Source organism: Pseudorasbora parva, chromosome 19 (genome assembly GCF_024679245.1).
Source record: "Pseudorasbora parva isolate DD20220531a chromosome 19, ASM2467924v1, whole genome shotgun sequence".
In the NCBI taxonomy this organism is placed as follows: domain Eukaryota; kingdom Metazoa; phylum Chordata; class Actinopteri; order Cypriniformes; family Gobionidae; genus Pseudorasbora; species Pseudorasbora parva.
In genome coordinates, this window is record NC_090190.1 from 36,474,268 (window position 1) to 36,502,024 (window position 27,757).

Below are 27,757 nucleotides of genomic sequence, written 5' to 3' on the forward strand. Positions count from 1 at the left end.
TGTTTATTATTATGGGATGTTAACTGGGTGGGAGGGGGTGGCTGTCTCCATGGCAACTGTTGCTAAGGGCATGGTGGAATGGGGAAGAGAGGGTCTGTCTTTGGTTGTTGGGGGGGGTTATTATGGTCTGTATGTTGCAAGGTAACTATGCGGTGGGGGGAAGGGTGAATGTCTGTATGTATGTGTATGTGTGAATATGGGGAGGGAGATTATTATGGGATGTCTGGCCCCTGATCTCTTTGTGTCTATGCAAAGGGTGTAAGTGGCAGAACGAGAAACTGCGACGTTGTGTGCATCCTACAGCTGAGAAACAAAAATTATCTGGATACACTTTAACTACTTATTCATTAGGGATATTACAAATTGTATTTAAATGTTAATGAAAAGGAGCCAATACAACGTGGGGACATCTTAAATTGCATTAGCTGTTTGTTTAAAAAAGGAAACAGGTCAAGTTTTGTGAGTATACTTTCTAAAATTGTATTATATTAATAATAATAATAGATTTTTTTAGATCATACTATTTATGACGTCTTTTAACGCATGTAAAATTAAAGGAACCTTAAAAGTTATGGAGACTTTGCAGGTTAGCATTCCTAGCCTGCTTAGCTAATGCCTCACTCAAATCATGCCCCATTTGCCTATTAAATGTCCATAACATGTTTTAACCGCGTATTTTAAAAGTTTATTAACGTTTTTTTTCACTTTCACACAAAACTTCCACCTTTATTATATATATTTGCATGATTTGTTGTTTTTTTTCTGGCACGAAGTGACCACTATGATCAGCATGCTACCGTGAGTATTAACTTCCGTTTGTATTGTTCTTTTATTTTCTGCCTCCCCCGGCTTCAGGAAGGCACGAGAGGAGGCGAAAATCGGCATACAAGGGTTCGCAATCCTCTCTAGCTGGTGTTATCAACAATATGTCCGGCAGTGAAGACGATAGAGACGATTTTGAACCTCGGTCTATGATACAAGGTAAAATATTTACATTTACTGACGCGGGTCAACTCTAGTTTGGTCGGTGTTGGTTTTGTTTATCGCATATGTGGATGAAAGGTAGATACATTGAATGTTTAAACAGATTATTTGTGACGTACTTTATGATCTCAGTTGGAGATTATTGGTGTGAAACTTCATTTATTCGATGCACCAGTGGCTAACGTTAGTCGGCTAACGAAACAAGCGGGTCTGATATTTTTCTAGATTTCATTTCTTATAAAGCATTTAACTTTAAAATGATAATTTAACGTGTAAATCACCTTGCTTATTTGGATACATTGTGCATTTTACCTTTCAGTTTTTTTTAGTCACCGCTCAGGGCTTTGTGTTGCCGGTTTTTTACGCGGCTAGCCGTCGACTTGCCTGCTATTTTTGCCTTCACACTCAAATAATATACCTTCATATCTGTCAAACGTGGCACATTACGTTCATTTGGGAATCTTGGGGCTCTTATTGAGCAGTAGTGATGTGCCTATAGTAATATTTGATGTGTTATGTTGTTGCTGTACCGGTATCGGTGCTTCGCGGCCTACCGGTAACAGTCGCGTGTGAGTTTGACGCGTGAGGATTTTCAGTGTCCTCGCGCTCTTACTATTCGCGCGCTGTCCGGCCTGTAGTTTCCAATCAATTTTTTATACCCTTGAAATAATTATCAATGTCGATTTTCAGTTTAATATTTTGATTTTGCAAACCAGTGTGTGCAGGAATCGGATGTGACGCTAGTTTTTCAGGGAAATAGTTGAAGGGGGGCTTTGCCCGGGTCTTCAATGTTTTGAATGGAGCAAAATACTCGGTGTATTTTTTCTCTAGCCTTACTAACCACATAAGACGTAATGTAAGATTCATTGTACCACTTTATGAAGGAAATTGTTTTTTTTTTAAATGTTGTGAGTGCATAATTTAGTATGTTTAGTGCTCTTAGTCAAAGAGACATTAATATACTGTGGTATCTGAACAATATACAATATACTAAAGCAAGTATATTGGTTTTCATAGTGAAATATGAGGCAAGTCCATTAAGATCTTATATTACTGTCGTCCATGGGTAAACTTCGTTAAGGACTGGCAGAATAATAATAATAATAGCAGCAACAGTGCCATGTGACTTCCTTGAACCAAGAAAAAATTGTCATGCGTAACTGAAAGTACCACAAATTTCCTCAGATTGAGTTTGCAATCTTTACTAAAAATACCCTTACATTGTATCTGATCAAATGTTAAGCCCACAGCTCACAGTGTTATTGAAACCATAATGAGCTTTTAATTGACCATGTGTCTCAACATGTAGTGCCCCAGATGATTTTCATCCAGCCCAGATCAAATGACTAAAATAAATTTGTAAATGACTGATCTATTGCTGTCCTATCATTAGATTAAATGTGAATGTCAGTGCACAGCATTGATGATTGCATCGATAAATATGAGCAGCCCTTTGTCTGACTACAGTCCACAAGCTCATGGATTTTATTTTAATTTTTTTGGAAATGGTTATTACCGGGCCTGAAAATGAGGAAAATCCAAACGTTGTGAATTTTTATAATGAAAATTTACATATTTAACATGCATGCTACATTTTCAACTAAATATACAAGACTTAAACATTTGAGTCCAAGCTATTAAATTGTGTAGATATTGCAGATTTGTTTGTGTTTGTTCCACAGACGAGGATGACCTTGACGAGGAGTTGTCAGAGAACGATGCCCCAAAGGTGAAAAAGAAGAAGAAAGCCAAAAAAAGTAGCCGTGAGAGCAAAGGCAGCAAGAGAAATCGTTCACGCAGAGAGGTAATAGCCTTTGTGTGTGTGTTTGTTTGTATGTGTGTGGGGGTATTGTTTGTGTACAATATCCTTTGGAGAATGCAGTATTCACTTTCCTTATGTTATGGATTAGAAACCTCCCCCACAGTGTCTTAATGAGAAACAGAGCAATTCAGCTGCCGTCACAAATGGGATAACATGTCCTAATGACTGTTAATATCAAAGGTACATAATTCAATTTTTTTTAAAGCTACCAAATCCCTATCCAACTGCTTCAGTAATGATAACCACACCTGCTGTGTTTAAAAGACTTTCAAAGGAACAGAGACATGACAAAATCTGATTCTAGTCTAACTGGTCAATTGGTTTCTTTATTATTATTTTTTAAATACTGAACACAATATAAAGTAATTGGGTTTATCTTGTAAGACAAGCCGAATCATTCAGTTTAAAGATCGCAAACCGATTTTTGCAACGTCATATAAGTGGATGTTAAAAGCACTATAAATAAAAGCGAGCTCATGCCTTTCTTGGATGGTACCTTTGTTTATTTTTTGGAGTAGTTAAAATTTGCTACAGCATAGCATGTTCATATTCGATTTAAAACTCTTTCTAAAGCATTTTGCTCATTGTTTTATAACTATTATGCATTATGGCCTCATATGTTCATGAGATATTTGTATATTATTTACATGAACTAAAGACAAAATTTGGGTTTGGTAAGAAATGTTTTTGAAAGAAGTCTCTTATTCTTACCAAGGTTGCATTTATTTGATCAAAAATAAAGTAAAAAAAAACTGTAATATTGTGAAATATTATAACTGAATATATAATTTTGAATATATTTTAAAATGTAATGTAATCCTGTGAAGTTACAGCTGATTCTTGAGCCATTCTGTAGTGTCACGTGATCATTTAGAAACCATGATGCATGTTTGTTTTTCAGGATTAATTGAAAAGAACAGTGTTTATTTGAAATATAAACCTTTGAAAATAGGAAAAATTTTCAATTTAATGCTTTACTGGCCTCAAACATTATTGTATGACATTATATCAAATGTATCCTATAATCTTGTTTTGGCAAATTAACTACTAAATTAACTACTACTAAAAGATAATTTTACCTGCCTCCAGAAGTGATCAAAATATGTCCTATATGTCCTCCAGGATATTGGCATCAGTTCTCCGGAGCCAGTGGAAGGGCCAGATCTGGATGATGGTGAAGAAGACCGCTCAGAAAGCGAGGGTAGTGACTACACACCAGGCAAGAAAAAGAAAAAAAGAGCCAGCACCACAAAGGAAAAGAAAAGAAGCAGCTCTGTTGCCGACAGAAACTCAGCAGCCTCCAAACGGAGGGAACCTGAGGAAGAGGAAGACGAGGACGATGATGATTCTGTGAGTTCCTATGAGATTTGAGAGCTAAATTAACTGTATGATAAAGTAAATATAAATCAAATCGCTCATAAGTTCTGAACTGATTTTAAGGAGCCAAAAAGTTCCTCTCAGCTTTTGGATACCTGGGGTATGGAGGACATCGATCATGTCTTCACTGAGGAAGACTATAGAACTCTGACCAACTACAAAGCCTTCAGCCAGTTTGTCAGGTATGAGTGCATTACCCAGATTACTAATATGAGAGAAATCATTGTACAGGAATCTTTATCTTACAGTTGGCGTGAGGTGGAAGTTGCTTCTCAAATAAGAAAAACTTCTAGGGCAGGTTTAGATTTTGTCCATCAGGAACCGTTTGGATTGTTGTGCTTTGCTATTGCTGTGATGTCATGTGATCTGATCGATCAGCCAATAATCACATTATATGATGCGATCGGGAGCCTCTAAATTTGGTCAATCTCACAGACGATCACAATGTTTTGAGGTAAAACCACCAGAAGTTGCTGCCATCGTTGCTTGTAAACAGTAAACCAAAGTAAATCACACTTCTTTATTTAGAGCAGTTTGTCTTGATTCAAACGAGCCCCACACTACATCACCTGATGTGTAGATCTTGAGAAAATCATCACAGTGTGATTTGACAATGATGCACTGCATTGCTAAATCTACAGGACTTCAGGGGATCCGATCATGTTGTGATCGCGACACTTTTCTAACATAACTTAAAAAGTTCAACTAATGGAAACTGGATCTCAGGTATGGTGGGACGTGAAATCAAAATGGAACATTATCACGTTCGAAAATTCGTTTCAATCAGAAATATGTAACAATAGGGAAGAAAAGACAATTGCAACTTCTGTTTCATGCTGACTTTAACTGCTGCTTTTAAATTTGCTGACAAATTAGAAGTGTTATCTCCTGACTTATAACATATGATCATAATCATAATAAACAAGGCATCTAATATAGGGCTAAATTTTGGCTTCCAATGATTATGAAAACAAGATAATCGCCACATTCCGCCAGCAGACTTTCCTTTCCGTCACGCTTTTGTTCCTCCCTAAGCCAAACTTGACATCCAAATCAGCCGAGTAAGTGGGTGAACTAAAATGCAGTCTATTGTTGCTAAACTGCAGTACGTGCTTGATATTAAACTGTTATTAAAAGCGTATTAAGCTGTGAAAGTGATGCTGTTCCCTGTTAGGCGTCCTGTGCACGTGAGACGGGACAGAACGTGCATAAGTGAAGAATACTCTGGGCTAGGGTTGGGTCATTGTCCATCGATGATGCCTGACAAACATTGTGATGTTGAGCTGGCATCGTGATATTGTTTCCATGGCAACGCGTTATGCTTGTCACATGACTCACATCAGCCAAAATAGCGCTGTATGACGCATGTATTGCTTTTTCATTTTGAATCCAAAAACATGCTTAACATAACTTCATCTACCTTATATTCAGATTCTCAAATATGTGTGTTGTGTTTTTTATATATATATTTTGTTTATTTAAAAACCTTTATAAATGACCTTGATCTATAATGTGAGAAGGGTGCCTCGTTAGTTCGTGCCGCAGTTCAGAGAGTCCTATCAGTCGGATTTACATCACATGAATTTATCATTTTTTCTCTGAAATACATGCAAGTAGGTGGCCCAGTGAACTGGGAGAAGAACAGTAATTTTATAGTTACTTTACACAGTGTATCTGATATGAATAAAGCACGTCTGGTAATTATATTTGAATGGATTATTGCTGCTTCCACAGACACCAGTGTGTATTTTATACTTTTAAAGGGATCCCATGGTGTTGAGACTTGTATGGCTTAATATAACATAAATGATGTCTCTTACTGAATTATGTGGTAGAAAACCCATGAAAGATCTACGTTATTTAAAAAATCGATTTTATATTTGGACCATGGGCGGCGCCATTTTGTTTGCGTTCTAGGTTGATGACGTAGAGTGGTTGAACTCCTCAATCAGCTGGCGTTACCCGTTGCTATTTTTACCACAACGCAACTCGAAAATTGTTTCAGAGTTAAACAAAACAAATGAATTGCTTTGTAATTGTACTTAAAACACACTCAAACATACATGTGCACACAAACTCACCTACACAAGTCACAAACAGATCGGCGGGCGCGCACACACACACCTGACTGCTCTGTCTCAATCGCATGCATCATCACCAAAACATCCTGCCTCTCTTCCTCACGTTACTTTATCCCATCGTCCTACCTAGATATTTCCCTCTGCTGGTCACATTAGGCATTATAGTTAATCTACTATCAACAGTCTATCTAGGGAACAGGATGTGTTGAACAGGATATCAACACAGGGAATAGATTGAGGGTTATGTATGCGCGCGCAGTGCGTGCGTGTGTGTGTGTGTGTTCGCGCCGATCTGTTGGGGTGTGTGTGTGTGTGTGTTCGCGCCGATCTGTTGGGGTGTGTGTGAGAGTCTGTGTGAGAGAGAGAGTTTGTGTGCACATGTATGTTTGAGTGCGTGAAGTCGGACAGCTGTTTGTAAATCGGCTGTACACTCGTTATTGCGGTGGAACGTGAGACTGAATGACTGCACTCGAACATGTCCACTATGGTGTCGGACAACACTACAAATGTCCGTCCCTTCAAATAATGCCCTATTTAAGGGTATAGGGTCGATTTCAGATTCAGCCCCTGTCGTGGAGACTGAGCAGCCCAACATCTCGATTGAGACAGAGCCTGTCGTGTGCGCGCCCGCCGATCTGTTTGTGACTTGTGTAGGTGAGTTTGTGTGCACATGTATGTTTGAGTGTGTTTTAAATATAATTACAAAGGAATTCATTGGTTTTGTTTAACTCTGAAACAATTTTCGAGTTGCGTTGTGGTAAAAATAGCTACGGGTAATGCCAGCTGATTGAGGAGTTCAACCACTCTACGTCATCAACCTAGAACGCAAACAAAATGGCGCCGCCCATGGTCCAAATATAAAATCGATTTTTAAAATAACGTAGATCTTTCATGGGTTTTCTACTACATAATTCAGTAAGAGACATCATTTATGTTATATTAAGCCATACAAGTCTCAACACCAGGGGATCCCTTTAAATGTATTGTTTTGCTTGTACTTATGTATATTTAAATGTCTGAAACCTAAAATAAACATTATGTGGTTGAAAACACCGAATAGTTGTGACAAGCGCTAAGCGCGCCTGTCTCTGGTTCAGCGCCAACCAACTCATGTTTGAATCTGGCAGTTATGTCATATCAATTCAACGGGCTCATTCAATCAGAACGAGACATGGGCAGTGGAACATGGGGATAAAACGCAAGGTCTCAACATGTTTAAAAAAAAAGTTAAACTGATTTTTCAAAACGTCCATCTAGGGCTGGGCGATATAATGATATGTATTGCGATAGACATGTAATCATTATTTAAAAAAAATGCGTTCTAGTTTGGTTGCTTCAGTCTCGTGTTGGATTCTTCAGTTTCAGATCCGGCATGGAGTGATGAGTGAAAAATAAGTGTTCGAGTGAGCGAGGAAATTGTTGATAAAACAGGAAAACAAGTCAGCTTGCCAGTATGGCAGTTTTTTGGGGGATTTTATAAGTCTGACCATATCAGACCAATGTCATCTGCAAATTTTGCAAGACTGTCGACCCCACCAAGACTGGTAATACCACAAACTTATTTAACCACCTTAAGTCTGTGGTTTATACTTTCTTCTGGCTCAGCAGCGTCAGAGCCTCGTCTGGTTGAGGAAGAGTTTATACTCGCCACAATCGCTCACTGTGGTGCTATTCTTTGAAACGACATGGGCTGATCCGAAATCTCCCCCTAAACCCTAATTCACTATTCCCTAAAGTTAGTCCACTAATATAGTTCACTTGAAGGAGTAAATGAAAACGAGTGAGAGAAGTCGGGCAGCTGTTCAGTGTACATCGGTTGTACTACACTCGTTATTGCGGTGCAATGTGGGATTGAATGAGTGCACTCAGTAATGTCCACTATAGTTTCGGACACCGCAACAAATGACTGTCCTTTCAAATAGTGCTCTCTTTGAGGGGTATGGGGGCGGTTTCAGTTTCAGCCATGGAGAGGTAGGCTACTCTACATCAGTGCCTTAAAGCTTCTAAACGGTGCAAAGAAGTAATGGAGGCACACTGCATTTTAATGTTAAGAGATAATTAAATGTCCATTGTGATTTTGGACTTGTTTACATTTTAATTATTTGAGTGTTTTCTGTGGAAGCGTTGACATTTCTGCCTTTATAACTGAGGGGATTATAATCAGAGGAAGGTTAAGTTTAAAATAATAATGTTTAAATGTAATATATTTTTCTCCTGGTCCTTATTTTAAATAGGTCATTAAAAAAATATTACACTTATATCGTGATACAGTTTTCAGCCATATCCCCCAGCCCTAGGTCCATCGTTCATTACTTAGTGTAGCAAGGAATGAAACGCTGATCACACAGGTTTTTATCAAACCAAGCAGCTTTCTGTTGGTCATCATTAAGAATTTGCATGCACAACTTAAACACGATACGTCAAGCTGCCAGACAACATGGATTCCTATTGAAATTACCGGATTTCACCTGCAATTTTTTGGGGGAAAAAGGTCAATGTGACTGCAGCTTAACTGTTAATAGCTGCAGATCGGGAGTATGTTGGCTTTACACCAACAAAGTATTGACAGCAGCAAAATCATCAATATGTAAAGAGATTTCCCGCAAATTTTAACATCAATGTCTTCCCTTTAACCTCACAGGCCTCTGATTGCTGCCAAGAACCCCAAAATCGCAGTTTCCAAGATGATGATGGTTCTGGGAGCAAAGTGGCGGGAGTTCAGCACTAACAATCCTCTGCGGGGCTCGGCTGCTGCCACCACGGCCCTGGCGGCCGCTAGTGCCGCAGCATCTGTTGAAACGGTAGCAGAAACTCCAGCCGCTGTACCTGCAGTCCAAGTCAGTGTCGAGTCCACACCAGCAGCTCCCGTACGCAAGGCCAAGACAAAAGAGGGCAAGGGTGAGTGCCAGGTTGTTTAATTTTTAGGTTTGTGTAATTACGATTGTGCTTCTGCCGTGTGAGAGATGTTTATTTGATTTGTGCACTTTCATCTTGACAGTGATATTATGCTAAACATTCAGCAGTTGTTTTTTTTTTTTGCGATGTTGGGGAATAATGGTTTCCTTGATATTTGCATTGTTCATTGTAGTACAGAGCTTGTTTCACCATAGATTGTTTTTAAATTGTGATGATCACATTTTAATGGTTTCTTAGAACCTTGAAGAATGGGGCAGCTCAGATTTATTTGACCCGACAGCAAACTGCTGTTGCTCATTTCACTTGCAAAATGGGGCACAGAAGCAAATATGGATTGCTTAATGCCTTTGGTGCAGAAAAATTACCACGGTTGCATTTGATTGATCAAAAATACAGGAAAAATGCCGTCTCCAGTCTTCATAGTCACGTGATCCTTTGTAAATCATTCTAATATGCTGATTTGCTGCTCAAGAAACATTTCTTATAATTATCAATGTTTAATTCGATCAAAAACTTTTGAACAGTAGCGCATGTCAGATATTGCTTATACACAATTTTAGTGCTTCTAATAAAACAAGATGCTTTTCAGATGATTTCCACATGCTAGCAGGGTTTATTATTTATGATTTATGAGTTCTTAGCTGCTAATGTTTTGCTTGCATCAAGGAAAAATTATGCTAATTCCTGCACATTTCAGGTCCCAATGCACGCAAGAAGTCCAAACCTGCTCCCAAACCTCAGGAGAAGAAGGTGAAGACCAAAAAGGTTGCTCCTCTGAAGATCAAACTTGGAGGCTTCAACAGCAAGAGGAAACGCTCATCTGTAAGACCCCCAGTTCTACTTTTTCCCCTCGTTTCTACAGCTCAGCTTTGCACTTTGCACTCATTTTTTCCCCTTCCTGACTCTAATTTTAGATGTAAATTAGATGTCTCTAATGGTATCCGAGTAATTTTCTGGTCATTTATGGACTGAAGTACAGAATTTCAGTATTTTTATCTCTGCTTCTACTTATTTATATTTCAAACCTTTTTTTTTAGAGTGAAGAGGACGATGTTGATGTGGATAGTGACTTTGACGATGGCAGTATGAACAGTGTGTCTGTTTCGAATGGATCAAATAGCCGCAGTAGTCGCAGCAGTGCGAAAAAGAAGCCCAAAAAGAAGACTAAAAAGGGTGAGGATCTTATTCTCTGTTTTGGTGCTTGTGGACATTTTAGGTTTAATCCGGCCTATTAAAACACTCTTTCCAACCCTCTAAATATGAGTAAATCTTCACTCTGGGTGATTAAATATCTATCATTAGCCATTGGCTAATAAATGCTTAGATTTTACTCGCCAGTGTATGTGTTAGAGGCTAAGAATAAGTTTAGCATAGATATATTTTCACTAGATATAGATATATTTTCACTAGATATAGATATATTTTCATATTTTCACTTCAACTGTATATTTGAATGCACGCATGCATATATATATATATATATATATATATATATATATATATATATATATATATATATATATATATATATATATATATATATATATATAGTTAAGAAATGTATGCATATATATTAGGGCTGGACCAGAATATTTGTTCAGTGAGTTGGTATTCGATTTTTTTTAACTTTGGTATTCAAATATTTGTATTTTCATGTTTATTTTCTCTCGCACACCCCCTTTAAACAGTTCTCAGTTGCACTTGAATGTTTACACTATAAAATCTGTCGAAATATAATTTTTTATTTTTATACAGTTATCTTATTTAGCCTAACCGTTTTTAATAGGATGCAAAGTTGAGGAACCCAACCATGTTATTTTTAGTAAATATATTTGCTTCTTAGACTGTGTTCCCTGCAAGGCTGCACCTGAGTATTCTCTGTCTGAGTGCACAACTGCATGAGGTTATATGGAAGAAGCGCCTGAGCTTGCATTTTCGGTTAAGCTTTGTTCGTTTGACATTGTGGAAAATAGAAGAATAGAAACAAAATGTATTAGCCTTTACCCCTTAGGGATGTGAGTCTGAGAGAATTTCCCCTCACTGTCACATTACAGTGCTTGTGCAGTGTGTGGCTGTGCGTTTAAAGAGTTCACTCAAAAATGAAAATTCTGTCAAAATCTACTCGCCTTCAAATTGTTTCAAACCTATACGAGTGTCTTTGTTCTGTTGAACACAAAAGAAGATATTTAGAAGAATGTAACCAAGCAAATAGAGCAACCATTGACTACCATTGTATTTTTTTCCGTACTATGGTAGTCAATGGTTGCTCTATCTGCTTGGTTACAAACAATCTTCCAAATATCTTCTTTGGTGTTCAGCAGAACAAATAAATGTATACAGGGTTGGAACAACTTGAGGGTAAGTAAATGACACAATAATTTTCATGTGAATTAACACTTTCAGGGACCAGAGAGATTTTTATACTTTTGGTTGAGAATTAGCACTAATTTAGGGGCAGGTCACTTGAATGGTGGGTTAATTTGCCTATTATTCTTAATGAAAAATACAACAACAAAACAGTACATGACAAACTCACTTAAAATGGCGCTTTTACATTTTGCTTTGAATCCAAATCTTCCGCGATCATCATGTCACTCAGCAATGAATGAAATCTGCCTCCTGCTGATGTGCTGTGACACACAGCACGTTCAGTTTTTAATTGTGGGCTAGTTCATCTGTTCTGAACTAAATTAACTGAAATAAATTCTTCTCTTTCTCTTCTAGGAGATGAGGATGGTGATGGCTATGAGACAGATCATCAGGATTACTGTGAGGTCTGTCAGCAGGGAGGAGAGATCATTCTCTGTGACACCTGTCCACGAGCCTATCACATGGTCTGCTTGGACCCTGATATGGAGAAGGCACCGGAGGGCACCTGGAGCTGCCCTCATTGTGTGAGTGAACCAGCTTTAAATCTCTGACTGAATTCATTTCAAAGGACGTCCAAAGAACATCATTACGCCCGGATGTGACCTAATTCTCTGCATAAAAATCTCCTCTTCTTCCAGGAGAAAATGGGGATTCAGTGGGAGGCTCGTGAGGACGCATCAGATGTTGAGGAGGATAACGAGGTCGGAGGTGAGGCAGAAGAGGACGACCATCACATGGAGTTCTGCAGAGTGTGTAAAGATGGCGGAGAGCTGCTGTGCTGTGACTCCTGCCCCTCATCGTACCACATTCACTGCCTTAACCCGCCCCTGCCTGAGATTCCCAACGGAGAATGGATCTGTCCTCGCTGCACTGTGAGTCAGCTGTTAGAATTTTTAAATGGGCTTAAAGGTTAGGGGTCACACCTGGAAATGTCTTAGTTGATTTGCTGTTAATGTGACAACAAATAACATACAAATAGCCTACTTATTACCTAACTAAATTACCTACTTTCTTTTTTTCTTCTCTCTCTCTCTCTCTCCAGTGTCCTACTATGAAAGGAAAGGTGCAGAAGATTCTAACCTGGCGTTGGAGTGAGCCTCCTCCCCCTACCCCTGTGGCCCGGCCCACTGACCTGCCAGCTGATGCGCCTGACCCCACACCATTAGCTGGTCGCCCTGAGAGGGAGTTCTTTGTTAAATGGCAGAATATGTCTTATTGGCACTGCTCCTGGGTTTCTGAGTTACAGGTACATCACTGGGTCTTATTTTGGACTTGAAGTGCTATGTTTCCATCCACCTATTTTGATGTGAATTTTGGGATATTTGAGCTCACTTAAGGGTGCTTTCACACCTGCCTCATTTAGTTCGGTTGAATCGTACTAGAGTTCGTTTCCCTCTTTGGTGCGGTTCGTTTGGTCAGGCCTGAAAGCAGCAATCGCACTCGGGTGCGCACCAAAAGCGGACCAAACAAGCGTACCGAGACCTCCTTGAAGAGGTGGTCTCGGTACGTTTTCAAACGAACTCTGGAGCGGTTTGTTTGTGGTGAGAACGTGATCCGACCTCGAACAGAACCAACTGCAAAAGTACTGATCATTTTCGGACTGAACCAGCTGCCGTAGTTAGCTGCGCTGACATTGTGTGCATGATATTATTACCTGATAGATCGTTGGCAATATTTTCGGAAGATGGAAGCATGTCAAGAGTTAATAATTAATGCACGCCTCCTCTTGAAGTGACGAGCGATGCGCGCTCGCCGTCTGCAGTGCATTAGAACGTTGTTTTCATGTCGCATCCGAGCTTCATCATAGAAATGTTTTGTTTGCATACTGTGGTAAATACACACCGTTTAGTAGATTATGGCCAGGGACAAAACTGGCCCGCGCAGTCGTCTCTCCATAGTGTTATTATAGTTTGCTGGCTTTGCCTCGCCTGTTGGAATTTTCCAACACACGTAAATTCTGACCAATCGAAAAGCAGTTTAGGAAATACGCCATGGCCAATGAGTGATGTGGATGTTGTCACGTGCCTGCGTTTTGGTTCGTTTCAACTGGTTCGGACCAAAGCAATCAGTGTGGTGTGAAAAGGAACCAAAAAATCTGAAAAATGCAACAATGTATAATTGTTTGCCCTTGGTTCGGACCAAATGAACCGAACTAGAGATGTGAAAGCACCCTAAGTTGGATGCACTTTTTTATCCAATAAGAACTTGCATAAACTACGATAGAAAATTTTTTACAGAATAAATTCCTCTATTCGTAGGGATATTTAGTGCCAGTTTATCTGGAAGTGATTTTGTTCTCTCTGGCTTACTGGATGGGAACTGCCTTATTTGCAATTTTTTTTAATGCAATATTACAATTTTGCGCATAAATTTGCAACTTTGGATGGAAACATAGCTAGTGTCATCATACATTTTTTTTTATTAAGATATTTAAATTTATTATAGGTTATTTATTTAAGAGGAAAATACACAATTCATATTATTTATTTTATTTAATGATAATAGTTATTATTAATATCAATTATTGCTTTTCATTTTGGCTTGAACAAACTTTCAGGGTTTAGTGTATTATCTGTGAATCCAGACAAATGGCTTGTGTGTCATTTTGAATCTAGATTTAGGCTGAATTCACACTTTAGCTTTTTTTTTGTTCTAACTTTGGCTCGCAACATCTCTCTCTAGCTGGAGATGCACTGTCAGGTGATGTTCAGAAACTACCAGCGCAAGAACGACATGGATGAGCCCCCGCCCATAGACTTCGGTGTTGAGGGAGATGAGGACAAGAGTGACAAGAGAAAGAAGAAAGACCCCACCTACGCTCGGATGGAGGAGAAGTACTACCGCTTTGGCATCAAGATGGAATGGATGATGATTCATCGTGTCCTGAACCATAGGTGAGATGAGATTAAGAACTTTGGGTTGAATCACTGGATCAATTTCATGGCATTTCTAATGCCATACCTGTTGTGTTTTATTGCTTTTAGTGTGGATAAGAAGAATAACTGTCACTACCTTATCAAGTGGAGGGACGTAACGTATGATCAGTCTACCTGGGAGTCAGAGGATATGGATATACCAGAGTTTGATGCCTACAAACTGCAGTACTGGAACCACAGGTATACGTGTGAACAGAAATAGCCTTTGAAAGTCTTTTAACATCCACAATAATGTGAAAATAGGCAAGACTCTTAGTCATCTAGGTCCTGACATTAATTATATTATTGGATAATATTTTTAAATTCCAGACAGTATTATTTTTAATTGGCTTAGATTTTTGTATTTTCAGTTTTCATTTTATTTAGAAATTTTTTAAGTGTGGTAATTTTGTTTTTGTAATTTTTTGTAATTTTTTATATTACTATTTAGGGTTTTGTTTTGTTTTAGTTCAGTTTTAGCTTTTATTTATTTCCAGTTAATTTTCAGTGCTTCAACTTGAACCAAACGGATATTGAAAATGGCAACTATCTGAAATGTTTGTAGATTTGTATTTTATATTATTTCAGCTTTCAAATAATAAAGTTATGTCTTGGTTAGTAACAGTATATCTTGGACATAAGAGTATGTCTTGGTTACATCAGCATGAAAGAAAAGTGTTTTTTTAAGGCAGTGAAAAAGACTGTACAAAAGTTTTTTTAGTTTTAAAAAAAAGAAAAGAAGAAAATTTAGATTTTAGGATATTTCAGTATAAATCTTCAGGTTCATAAACCCGAAAGGGCAAGAGAATCCATGTACTGATGCACACGCTCATCCTATTCATCTGTTTTTTTTCCTAAAGGGAGTTGATGATGGGTGATGAAGGTAAACCAGGAAAGAAGTTGAAGATCAAAGGGAAGGTGCGAAAACTGGACCGGCCTCCAGAGAACCCTGTGGTAGATGTAAGTGAGCTTCATTGTGCTGTTCCTACACATTAATGGCAGAACTTCAGATCAGATCCAGCTCCACCATTCACTTGCTCATCTGGATAAAACCCAATTTCTTTACTCTCCTGTAGCCCACTATTAAGTTTGACCGTCAGCCAGAGTATCTGGACAGTACAGGTGGAACGTTGCATCCATACCAGTTGGAGGGGCTCAACTGGCTCCGCTTCTCCTGGGCTCAGGGAACCGACACCATCCTGGCAGACGAGATGGGTCTGGGAAAAACCGTGCAGACTGCTGTTTTCCTCTATTCACTGTATAAAGAGGTGCTCTGTTTTTAAAAAATCTATTTGTATTTATTTCCTCGAGAGTCCAAGAGTTATAATTTTATGGATTGAACAAAGAATTAACGTTATGTATTATTAATCTCGTAATCCAAGAAGAACTACACTGCCATTCAAAAGTTTGGGTTGGGTAAGATTTTTTGTTTTGTTTATTTTGATTAAAGACATCTCATGCCTTCCAAGGCTACATTTATTTGATCTAAAATACAGTAAGAACAGTAATATTGTGATATATGATTATGAATTATATTATAGATATATGTGGAATACATTTTAAATGTAATTTATTCCTGTGATGTTAAAAATGAAACTGGTGCATTCTTTGATAAGTAGAAAGTTGAATTAAAAGTATTCATTTCTTTAAAAAAAAAAATCTTACCCACCCCAAACTTAAACGGTAGCATACATTTTCACACAATTTTGTCTCTAAATGGTATAATGTATGTTTTGTAAGCATAGAAAAATGTTACTACCCTTCTCCGTTTTAAAACGCTGGTGTGCTTATTCTCCAGGGTCATTCTAAGGGTCCATTCCTGGTGAGTGCCCCCTTGTCCACCATCATTAATTGGGAGCGAGAGTTTGAAATGTGGGCCCCGGACATGTACGTTGTCACATACGTCGGTGACAAGGACAGCAGGGCTGTCATCAGGGAAAACGAGTTCTCTTTTGAGAACAATGCCATCCGTGGTGGCAAGAAACCCTCTAAGATGAAGGTTAGTTGGAGAACTCTGCTTTCCATTAAAGAATTGTAAGACACGAATCCATATATATATCGATGATTGTTTCCCTTATGATCATGCAGAAAGAAGCCTCTGTAAAGTTCCATGTGCTGTTGACCTCCTATGAGTTGATCACTATTGACACGGCGGTCCTGGGATCCATCGACTGGGCTTGTTTGGTAGTTGACGAGGCCCACAGACTGAAGAATAACCAGTCAAAGGTGAGACTAACATGGATATTAATTTTTATGCACTAATTTGGCTTATGTGGTTAAAACTGGTTCAACTGACACATTTATTACACTACATTTTATGATGTTTTAATGTTGTGCTGTGGTGTTTGTTGTACAGTTTTTCAGGGTGCTGAACAATTACCCACTGCAGCATAAGTTATTGTTGACCGGAACTCCTCTACAGAACAACTTAGAAGAGCTTTTCCATCTGCTCAACTTCCTCACACCAGAGAGATTCAGGTGTGTTTGTCAAAATAGTTTTTCTTTGGATTCATTTAAAACAAACAATCTTTAAAGAAGCTTTAATAATCTAAAATATATTTTTTAAATACAAAGTGTGTGTCTTTTTAAAATAATTAATCATTGTTAGACATTTGTTCTCCCCCCCCAATAATTTAACATATAATTAACTCACAATGCACTGTAAAATATTTAAAACAAATTCTAATAATATTAAGATTAAGATTATATTTTTATATTAATTAATACTAATATTATTATTATACTTGTTTACAAAAATAGTAGAGAATTTTTAAATTTATACATTTGTATAGCACTTCACAAGCAAAGCAGCTTTATGTAATTTGTCAACCACTGAACAAGACAACAGTAAAAATGGAAAAACACTTGATGGATGTTCGTACATTTTAAGGAAGCATAAATTAATGCATATAGTGTTTTGGGAAAAAAAGTTCTTGTACATTTTTTAATGAACCCCTTTAGAAGGTTTTCAGGCATAAATAATGCTCTTTATTTCTCACTGCAGTAATCTTGAGGGATTCTTGGAGGAGTTTGCCGATATCGCCAAGGAGGACCAGATCAAAAAGCTTCACGATATGCTGGGACCACACATGCTCAGGAGACTCAAAGCAGACGTGTTCAAGCACATGCCTTCCAAAACAGAGCTCATCGTCCGAGTCGAGCTCAGCCCCATGCAAAAGTGAGTATGTGATGATGTATGGACTGAGAGCTCGGCTACAGGATTGGTAGAGGGCAGTTTTAAAAAAAAAAACATTTTGTGTGTTAATCCAGGAAATATTACAAGTTCATCCTGACCCGCAATTTCGAGGCTCTAAACACTCGCGGTGGAGGAAACCAGGTTTCTTTGTTAAACGTCGTCATGGACCTCAAGAAGTGCTGTAATCATCCTTATCTCTTCCCCGTTGCTGCTATGGTACACTCCACTATTTGCTCTTAATAATAGACCAACAGCATATTCTATTATGTGATTTGAGGATGCAAGTAAGTTGAAAATGCACTACTCTGATTGGCTGTGTGAAACAGGAAGCTGCCAAGATGCCCAATGGGATGTATGAGGGCAGTGCCCTGACTAAAGCTGCTGGCAAACTGCTGCTACTGCAGAAGATGATGCGGAAACTCAAGGATGGTGGACACAGAGTGCTCATCTTCTCTCAGGTAAATAAGTGTTTGATTTATTTAGTAATTTAAAAAAAATCTTATCTCAGAGGCAAAACTCTTTATTCCCCTTACAAAGCAACATCAAACCTTTTTTTGGTATTGTTTCTCTCTATTAGGAATTCATTATCAATATAACAGTGTTAAGTATTAATTATTTACACTTCTGTTCTAAAGTTTTGAAAAATGAATACTTTTATTCAGCAAGGAACACATTAAATTGATCTAAAAGTGTAAAATAAGGTTGTTCCTTTGAACTTCATATTCATCAAAGAATCCTGAAAAATGTTTCACTGTTTCTACCAAAATATGAAGCAGCACAACTGCTTTCAACAGATGATGATGATAATAATAATAAGAGTGTTTTTGAGGAACAAGTCAGTATATTCGGAGTAGATTGGCCTAATGATGTTGACAATTCAGCGTTGTATCACAGGAATACATTGCATTTTAAAATACAAATATTCTTGTATCCTTGATCAACTAAAAGCTGCCTTGGTGAGCATAAGAGACTTGCTAAAAATCTTAAAGGCCTTCCTTTAACGGTGTAAAAATATAAACAATAGTGTAAAAAAAAAAAGAGAGACAAAAACACTTATGATGAACGGCAGGAGTTTGAGATGCTTTGTCCGTCTTCTCTAGATGACCAAAATGTTGGACCTGCTGGAAGACTTCCTGGAGAATGAGGGCTACAAATATGAGCGTATTGACGGAAGCATCACAGGAGGCATGAGGCAGGAAGCCATTGACCGCTTTAATGGTAAGACCAGATGTTTGATGTGTAACTAATATGGTCCATACATTAGTTTTCTTGCTCTCTGAAATCATTCTCAAGTGTCATAATTTATTGTTTTTTCGCTCTTAGCTCCTGGTGCTCCTCAGTTTGCTTTCCTGCTGTCGACCAGAGCCGGTGGTCTGGGTATCAACCTGGCAACCGCAGACACTGTCATCATCTACGATTCAGACTGGAACCCTCACAATGACATTCAGGTGAGATCACGCATCCGCAACAGACTCTATCTGGTGTTTGGATCAGGATAATCTTGAAAAAAAAAGTTTTGTTGGGTTTGTTATCCTCATTTCACGTTTCCTGTTGTTTACTCTTTGCAGGCCTTTAGCAGAGCTCACAGGATTGGTCAAAACAAGAAGGTGATGATCTACCGCTTTGTGACCAAAGCCTCTGTAGAAGAAAGAATTACTCAGGTATACCCCTACCACCTTTCTAGGAAGTGAAATAGTTTTTTGTGGTAACACTCTTTTTTGATTTTAAACTGATTGGTGTGTTTTTTATTTATCTTAAGGTGGCCAAGAAGAAGATGATGTTGACTCACTTGGTTGTGCGTCCTGGACTGGGCTCAAAGACCGGTTCAATGTCCAAACAGGAGCTGGATGACATTCTCAAATTTGGTACAGAGGAGCTCTTCAAGGACGAGGGAGAAGGTGTGACTGGAATCACAAACTTTTAAACTCTTTATACCTGTACGACTTCTCACTTAAGGAACAGAGATGTGTGAAACTGGTTGTGTTTGTCTGTTAAGGAGAGAACAAAGAAGAAGATAGCAGCGTGATTCACTATGATGACAAAGCCATCGATCGGCTGCTGGATCGCAACCAGGACGCCACAGATGACACGGAGATCCAGAGCATGAACGAGTATCTCAGCTCCTTCAAAGTGGCTCAGTATGTGGTCAAGGACGAGGAGGAAGCGGTGAGTGCTGCTAAAGAACAATGTGGGCTGTTAAACCAAAAGTAGTAATGTTACACTAGTAGGGTATTACAATAGTAATGCCTTATTTTTATTTTGTAATAATAATTAACATTAATTATTTTATAATTTTTTCACCAAATCGTGCTGCCATAGTTGACACAAGTGATATGACACATCCAGCTGTGGTTTAGTCATAACTAATTGGCATATATCTTCAATAATACTTTTATATGCATCACTTGCATGCCATATTTTGCTCTTACTCACTGCTTCCTGTCTTCTCCCTCAGGAAGAGGAAGTTCAGAGGGAGATCATTAAGCAGGAGGAGAGCGTGGATCCAGATTACTGGGAGAAGCTGCTCCGACACCATTACGAGCAGCAGCAGGAGGATTTGGCTCGTAATCTGGGCAAGGGCAAGCGAATCCGCAAACAGGTCAACTACAACGACGGTTCTCAGGAGGATCGAGGTAAGAGACGTAAGGCAAAACCACTAAACTCTTTATCAAAAATATACTTAAATGATATTATAAACAGTTTTAAGTGATGGAAAATGTTATTGTAAGTGTATATATTAATCATCTTTCTTGCACTGTTACAGACTGGCAGGATGATCAGTCCGATGGCCAATCAGATTATTCCGTCGCTTCAGAGGAAGGAGATGAGGACTTTGATGAACGAACAGAAGGTGAGACTAGAATGACGCACACCACTGATACAAATTTAGAAAAGCATAAAATGTTTACACCCTTTTTCTGACCACAATTTTGCTGTCTGCTTGCAGCCAATTCACGGCGACCCAACAGGAAAGGCCTCAGAAATGACAAAGACAAACCCCTGCCCCCCCTGCTGGCCAGAGTGAGCGGCAACATTGAGGTGAGTGAAGGATGAAATAGGATTTTTTTTTTTCTTTCTTAAATGTATGTATTTTAATTTGCACTTACTAAAACTGTTTTGATTTGACAGGTGTTGGGTTTCAACGCTCGTCAGAGGAAGGCCTTCCTGAATGCAGTGATGCGTTATGGGATGCCGCCTCAGGACGCCTTCACAACCCAGTGGCTGGTCAGAGACTTGCGTGGCAAATCAGAGAAGGAGTTCAAGTGAGATTTGGCTAATTTTTAGTGGTTTTGGAAAAAACACATTCGCTATTAACTATGACTTGCCTCACTAACTATTAATAAGCAGTAATTTAGGAGTTTATAAAGTAAAGTTGATTTACCCTAATTACATTGTGCAGGATTAAGGGATGTAGAATAAGGTCATGCAGAATAAGGCATTAATATGTTCTTTATAAGTACTAATAAACAGCCAATATTCTAGTAATATGCATGCTAATAAGCAACTAGTTAATAGGGAGAATTGAACCCTAAACTAAAGTGGGTTTTAGTTTAAATTTAACAACTGGTTTACGAATTTCATAAACAGAAAAAAACTGTATTGATTTTGGGTTGCCAACATGTAGCCTAAATACATTTTCGTACCTTTGGTATATCAGGATCTGTAAACCGGTTTCTGCTTTCTCTCAGGGCTTACGTCTCTCTCTTTATGCGGCACTTGTGTGAGCCTGGTGCAGATGGTGCTGAAAGCTTTGCCGATGGCGTTCCTCGGGAGGGACTCTCACGGCAACACGTCCTTACTCGTATTGGTGTGATGTCGTTAATCCGAAAGAAGGTAAATTAGTAATTCGTTATCGTAGTTTAAACGCAATCCAAAAGCTGATGTGTTTACTTAAACCGGTTCTATGACAAGTTCCAAGATGCGTGAATGCAAAAGCCATTTTTTTGCAGTTTTCTTATTGTGGGCATTTGAATAACGTCTGTTTTCAGGTGCAAGAGTTCGAGCATGTGAACGGTCAGTGGTCCATGCCCTGGATGATGGAGTTGAACGAGAATAAAACTCTGTCCATCGCCGGCAGCCAGCCTGACTCACCCAGCAAAACGCCCTCTACTGGCACTCCAGCGGACACTCAGCCCAACACTCCTGCTCCAGGTACTACATGCCTCAGCTCACACATCGACTTCCTGTTTGTGAGAAATCTATCCGAAAATCTCCAGCAGACATTTAATCTCTTTCAAATTGAGAGTCCACCGGGTGTTAAAAACAATCTAGACTAGACTGACGCATGTTTCTGCTGAAAAGCGAGATTCCAGCTCTGTTCTTTGTTTCTTGGAGCCTTAAACCTTTTAATGTATTTTTTTCTACAGATGGTGTTTCCAAAGCAGAAGATGGCGGAAAAGACGCTGATAAGGAAAAGGTGAAAAATGGAGATGGTGAGAAGGAGGCCAGTGAAAATAAAGACAGTGACGTGAGTATCAGCTTACACAGCAAACTGTGCTTCATTGTCAGTGTTTTAACCATGTGAGTTTTAGGTGGTTAATGAGGTGATTCTATTTCTTCATCAAAAGGTCATTGCCATTCCGGATGAAGATGAAGAAGGTTCCTCAGCTTCTGAAGAGAAGGGAAAAGACAAGGAGGAGAAGGAAAAGATGTCTGAATCCTCCTCAGAGGCAGAAAAGGCTGATGGGAATCAAGTTGAGAAAGAAGAGGAGAAAGGGAAGTCTGGAGAAGCTGATGAGAAGACCGAAGACACCAAGCCCAAAGGATCTGAGGTTGAGAAGGAAACGTCAGACAACAAAGGTAACCAAAAATGCATTACAACAAGCCCCATTACACATTAATAATATGGAGTTTCGCGGTTGAACCTGATCCAAAATTTTTGAAGTTTGAACTTAGTGGCTAATTTCTGTTCATGTGTCTTTTCAGGAGAAAAGAAGGATGATGAACCTGAAAAGATGGACACTACCCCTGTTACAGATGAGAAGAAAGGTCTGTACCACCTGATTGAGATCCAGAAACTACGTAAACATGTCAAGTCCACCTCATTAACTTGTGTTGTTCGTGTCGCCCCAGGTCAGAAAGATGAGAAGGAGTCTGGTAAGACGGATGAAGCGGGAAAACTACAGAACGGAGAAAGTGCCAAAGACAGCGCAGCGGCAGCAGGAGCTGAAGAGAGGAAGAAAGCCAAAACACGCTTCATGTTCAACATTGCAGATGGAGGGTTTACCGGTAAGATCTCCTGTCAAATGTTCATTTCAGAAATCCTTTTCTAGTTTTGTACTAGTTTTAAGGCATAAGCCATTATGACCCAAGAAACGTGGAGACTCGACAAGCTCTGAAGACTTGTCATCTTAAGTTTGCTTTTGTGACAGCACTAAGTTTGTTATTTTTTTAATTTTTTTTTAAGTACTATTGAGAATTGTTTTTTTTTTAACTCCCCATTTATTTTAATTATATTTATTTTAACACCAATTATAATTACATTTTTTTAACTTATTTTTATTTATTTGGTAACACTTCAGTATGGGGAACACAATCACTATTAACTACGACTTACCTCAATAAGCTCCTAATTTACTGCTTATTACTAGTTAGTAAGGTAGTTTTTTTTAGCGTTTAGGTATTGTGCAGGATTAAGGGATGTAGAATAAGGTCATGCAGAATAAGGTATTAAAATGTGCTTTTTAAGTACTAATAAACAGCCAATATCCTAGTAATATGCATGCTAATAAGCAACTAGTTAATAGTTAATAACTGAACCTTAAAATAGTGTTACCATTTATTTTTGCTAGTCATTATTCACTATTAATATTCATTATTTTATTTTATTGTATTTTTATTTATTTACATAATTCTGAAGATGTGCAATATGTGTGTAATGGACAACATTGAAAATATGCTATAGAGAATTTTTATTTATTTGAACTTTTTTACCAATATATTTTTTTGTATGTTTTGTTGCCTCAAAGTTTATTTAGTTGGTTTATTTTAATAAATAGCTAAAAATACAGAATAAAGTTAGTCATAATTTTCAGTGTTTGCTAAAATATTCATATGTTGTGTATTTGTACTAAATTATCTTTCTTTCTCACAGAATTACACTCCCTGTGGCAGAATGAGGAGCGAGCCGCTACCGTCACCAAGAAGACAAATGAGATCTGGCATCGTCGTCATGACTACTGGCTACTTGCTGGCATCATACAGTATCCTTAAAAAAAAACACTGTTTTCACTGTATGTGTACACATGTGTCTGCGTTTGGGTGTGTTCAAGTGAAACACTGAAAATGAAATCAACCATAACTCATCGTCTCAGACATGGTTACGCTCGTTGGCAAGATATTCAGAATGACGTCAGATTCGCCATTCTTAATGAACCCTTCAAGGGAGAGATCAACAGAGGAAACTTCCTGGAGATCAAGAACAAATTTTTGGCTCGGAGGTTCAAGGTATTATGAAAAGAGTCAAACAATCTTCTTCTTTTTTTTGCTGCATACAACTAAAGATATGAGAGATGCTGCGTTCACATGTCGTAGTTGTGAGATGCCAACCTGTGATGATCAGAATTATGCATTTCTATTATTTATATTTGTATTAATTTAATTATGCTCAGGTCGGAGCTTTTGGAAAATTCAATATTTAAGTTTTTGTGGGGCCCCTGATCCGATAAGAGTATTTGAATATCTGGTATCTGTCGATACAGTGTCCCGATCTGTTACTTGTATTTTCCTAGTGCTTGGATATGTTTATTGGCCCTTAATTATGTAAACAAACTGAGTTCACAATTATGAATATGGGACTACTGATATAAACTTTTATATGTAAAATAATTGCAACAAAAAGGCGAGGTTTTGAGTAGATTTGAGCCTGTTCAAAGGCATGTGGCAAGATGTCTCATAGTCTCTGACAGCAAATAAAAATAAACTGTAAATGCATTTTGAGTGATTCCTTGCAAAAAGTGTGCTTCAAATAGGCTAAACAGGGAAGCTCGAACATGCGTGTGTGTGTGTGATGGGCTAGAACAGACCTCATTGGATCATGCACAAATATTTGAATTTTTTTCTTTTTAATGGCGGTTGGCAAACCCATTGAAGGTGTATACCGCCACCTACTGTACAACACCTACTGTACAAAATAAAGGATCAGGCTTGGGATAGATTTTTTTTTTTTTTTTTTTTTTTAATGCTTAATTGGCGCCAATACCTCCCCTACTTTTTACAAGTTGGAATCTCATAATAATGGTAATTCTGACATGGCCTGAATGCACGTTTAGTAACGATTTGTGATGTCTCCTGTAGTTGCTTGAGCAGGCTCTGGTGATTGAAGAACAGCTGCGCAGAGCTGCGTATTTGAACATGACTGAAGACCCCTCTCACCCCTCCATGGCTCTCAACACACGCTTCAGTGAAGTGGAGTGTCTGGCCGAATCCCACCAGCACCTGAGCAAGGAATCCATGTCCGGAAACAAACCTGCCAACGCCGTCCTACATAAAGGTGCTTCATATGAGCTAATGTTCTTTTAATTTGTGATTGTGTGATGCATTAGAAGACGACACTCACTACCTTTCTGTATTTGTTTCTGACAGTACTAAAACAGCTGGAGGAGTTGCTAAGTGACATGAAAGCAGATGTCACCCGTCTCCCAGCGACCATCGCCAGGATACCGCCCGTCGCTGTAAGGCTGCAGATGTCAGAAAGAAACATTCTCAGCCGTTTGGCCAGCAGAGGACCAGACACACAGTCTCAGCAGGTATGTCAACACCTACCTGTGCTGATATGATTAATGCTATACATTTTTAATAGTTTACATTAAGTATTTTGAAAAATTTACATTGAAAATTTTTAACCAGCTGTATGATGCATTACATTAGATTTGTTTATTTTCGCCTATCTAAATCGCTCGGAGGTCGCATTAAGGCCCTTGCACATCAGAAGCATAACAAAAAAATGAAGTGATAAAGCGAATATTTCATGTGCGAATAGTTTTCGCTAAAATCATTTACATCAGTCGCGGCGCAAATTTGCGACGTCTGACATTTCAGAGCTCTAACATTACAAAACATTCAATGGCGACAGCTGAGAATACATGGACATTTCATAATCCAAGGAAGACGAGCTTTTCATTTTCTTTAAAAGGCCGGAAAGTTTTGGGTGCACCCAGTCTTAAAAGAACACCGTTTGAAGGGGAGTAAGTTCCTCTTGAACAGGCTTCAATACTGTTACTTCCACACTTGCATTCGAATGTCCGTGGGACAATTTGAGGAGCACCTCCAGAGACTGTAGCACTGCGTCTGATGAGACAAACCACAAACTTCAGGCAACCAATCGATCCGGAGCAGATGTTTCCAGTTCAGTCACAATGTAAACATTTAAGTGCCACAGTTGTACTGACGGCAACACATTCACTTTCCATAGTCGTGGACAAAATTAGGTTTGGCTCAAAAAATTGTTATCGATGTCTGTAGCCTACAGCGACTTGCATTTACTCACACAGGAGCTGTAATGTCATGAGAAATGTGATACCTGGCAAAGGTTAATGTTGATTGAATAACTAGTGACATCTACTGGAAATTGCGTCGCCTTTGTTTCCATGTATGTGATTGGTTAATGCCAAAGTAATAGAAAAAATCGACATTGAAGTAAATTTTTTTTTTGCATTCGGTGTGGAAGCACTCATTACACAAACAGCTGATCAAAAAATAAAACCATTGCGCAAATTATTCGCTCGTCAATATCATCTCCGGTGTAAAAGGACCTTTAGACATTAGGCATTGTCATTTTGATGTACAGGATGTAAAATTTCCATCAATCTATTATTACCCATCATTTGAATTTTCAGATTTTAATAATAATCGATTTCAAAGGATCTGTTTTTGTTCATATTTAAAGGACAAGCATATAGGCTCAATTGTGCATTAATTTAATGTTTGTCCAATAAATCTCAATAAGCTTTGTTACATTTGATATGGAACAAAATGGACAGAATTTGAAAGCTGATACTTTATCACAAAATAAAAAAAATACATAGTGTAAACAATAATAGTGAACACTACTATGTTACAGAATGAAATAAACATCACAAAACATGTTGAAAGATACATTCCAATTTACCAAAATTCGTATCATGTCTCGTTAATCGCTGAATGTAACTCAATCGATAATGTAACTCTGAAAAGCCATTCAATGACCTTGATAGTCAGCAGGAGCGCAATTGCCACCAAGTGGACAGAGGAGAGAACTACAGGTACAGATTATCTGAAAATAACAACCGTTCTTCATGTTGACAGTTACTGCGACCTATAAAAAAAACTGATAATATATATGTCAAATATATAAAGATAGTAGACAATACAATTAAAAGAAGAGGTTAACAGAATTAATTATTGCCCTGTTCAGTCAGCCAAACACAGTTACAAATCAAGTCTGCAAAAAAGTCACCTCTAAGGTTTTCTGAGAAATCGTTCACTTTCAAATTGACCATGGAAAAACTGCCTTGACATGTTGTTTTCAAAAAAATGAGGTCATGCCTCTTATCCACCGTGAAACCACTGGAGTCTTTTATTTCCATTAAACCATAAGTTGTCTAAATTTAGCTCTGCGCCACGTCTACCTTTTGAAATAATAAATGCTCGACAATGACGTAAGTGCAGAAAACGTAAACCAGCTCCGGAAAACAAAATGACTACAAATTCACATCATCAATGTTTTAGGCACTTTATAAATTGTAGTCATCAAAAGCCTGTCAATCAAATAGACCTCATGCAGATGGCAGTTTGCCCCTTTCAGTTGTCGTTGGTGTTTGCGGTCTTGTTAACGTATTTCTCTGTGGTGATGTTGGCAGGTCCAGCAGTAACCCTCAGCAGACTCCAGTCCTCAGAGCGCCGCACACCATGTCTACATTCCTGATTGCACATGATATCTCGTCTTAGCTTGAGTCCACACCCTCGTACTGTCCGCTCAACCCTGGGGGCTGTGGATATTTGAGCTGTTGTTTTTTATTATTTTCCTAATTAATATTGTTTACATAATATTGTTGATGATGGTTTTTGGGACCTCAATAAAAATGTTCAATAAAAAGGGTTTGGTTTCTTTTAATCA

At 38.4% G+C, this 27,757-nt stretch overlaps 1 protein-coding gene across 2 annotated transcripts; it reads left to right on the forward strand.

Moving 5' to 3' along the window:
* Positions 1-253: 253 nt before the first annotated feature.
* chd4a (chromodomain helicase DNA binding protein 4a) lies at positions 254-27,757 on the forward strand. Of its 2 annotated transcripts, none has more exons than XM_067424873.1 (41): positions 254-459; positions 856-981; positions 2,667-2,788; positions 3,929-4,156; positions 4,247-4,365; positions 8,906-9,162; positions 9,878-10,002; positions 10,218-10,353; positions 11,905-12,074; positions 12,189-12,422; positions 12,593-12,796; positions 14,233-14,444; positions 14,535-14,666; positions 15,326-15,425; positions 15,542-15,733; positions 16,264-16,464; positions 16,554-16,691; positions 16,822-16,943; positions 17,470-17,643; positions 17,736-17,877; positions 17,988-18,119; positions 18,762-18,879; positions 18,985-19,109; positions 19,230-19,322; positions 19,421-19,559; positions 19,658-19,827; positions 20,117-20,303; positions 20,426-20,512; positions 20,609-20,700; positions 20,791-20,924; positions 21,351-21,495; positions 21,651-21,813; positions 22,029-22,129; positions 22,230-22,461; positions 22,588-22,650; positions 22,735-22,890; positions 23,756-23,864; positions 23,976-24,108; positions 24,958-25,153; positions 25,246-25,409; positions 27,501-27,757. In XM_067424873.1, exons 2-41 carry the CDS (start codon positions 927-929, stop codon positions 27,510-27,512), a joined length of 5,814 nt encoding a protein of 1,937 aa, XP_067280974.1. In that variant the 5' UTR covers positions 254-459; positions 856-926; the 3' UTR covers positions 27,513-27,757. The 2 variants fall into 2 exon arrangements, with proteins under 2 accessions (XP_067280974.1, XP_067280975.1); XM_067424874.1 differs by having other exon boundaries at positions 20,117-20,294.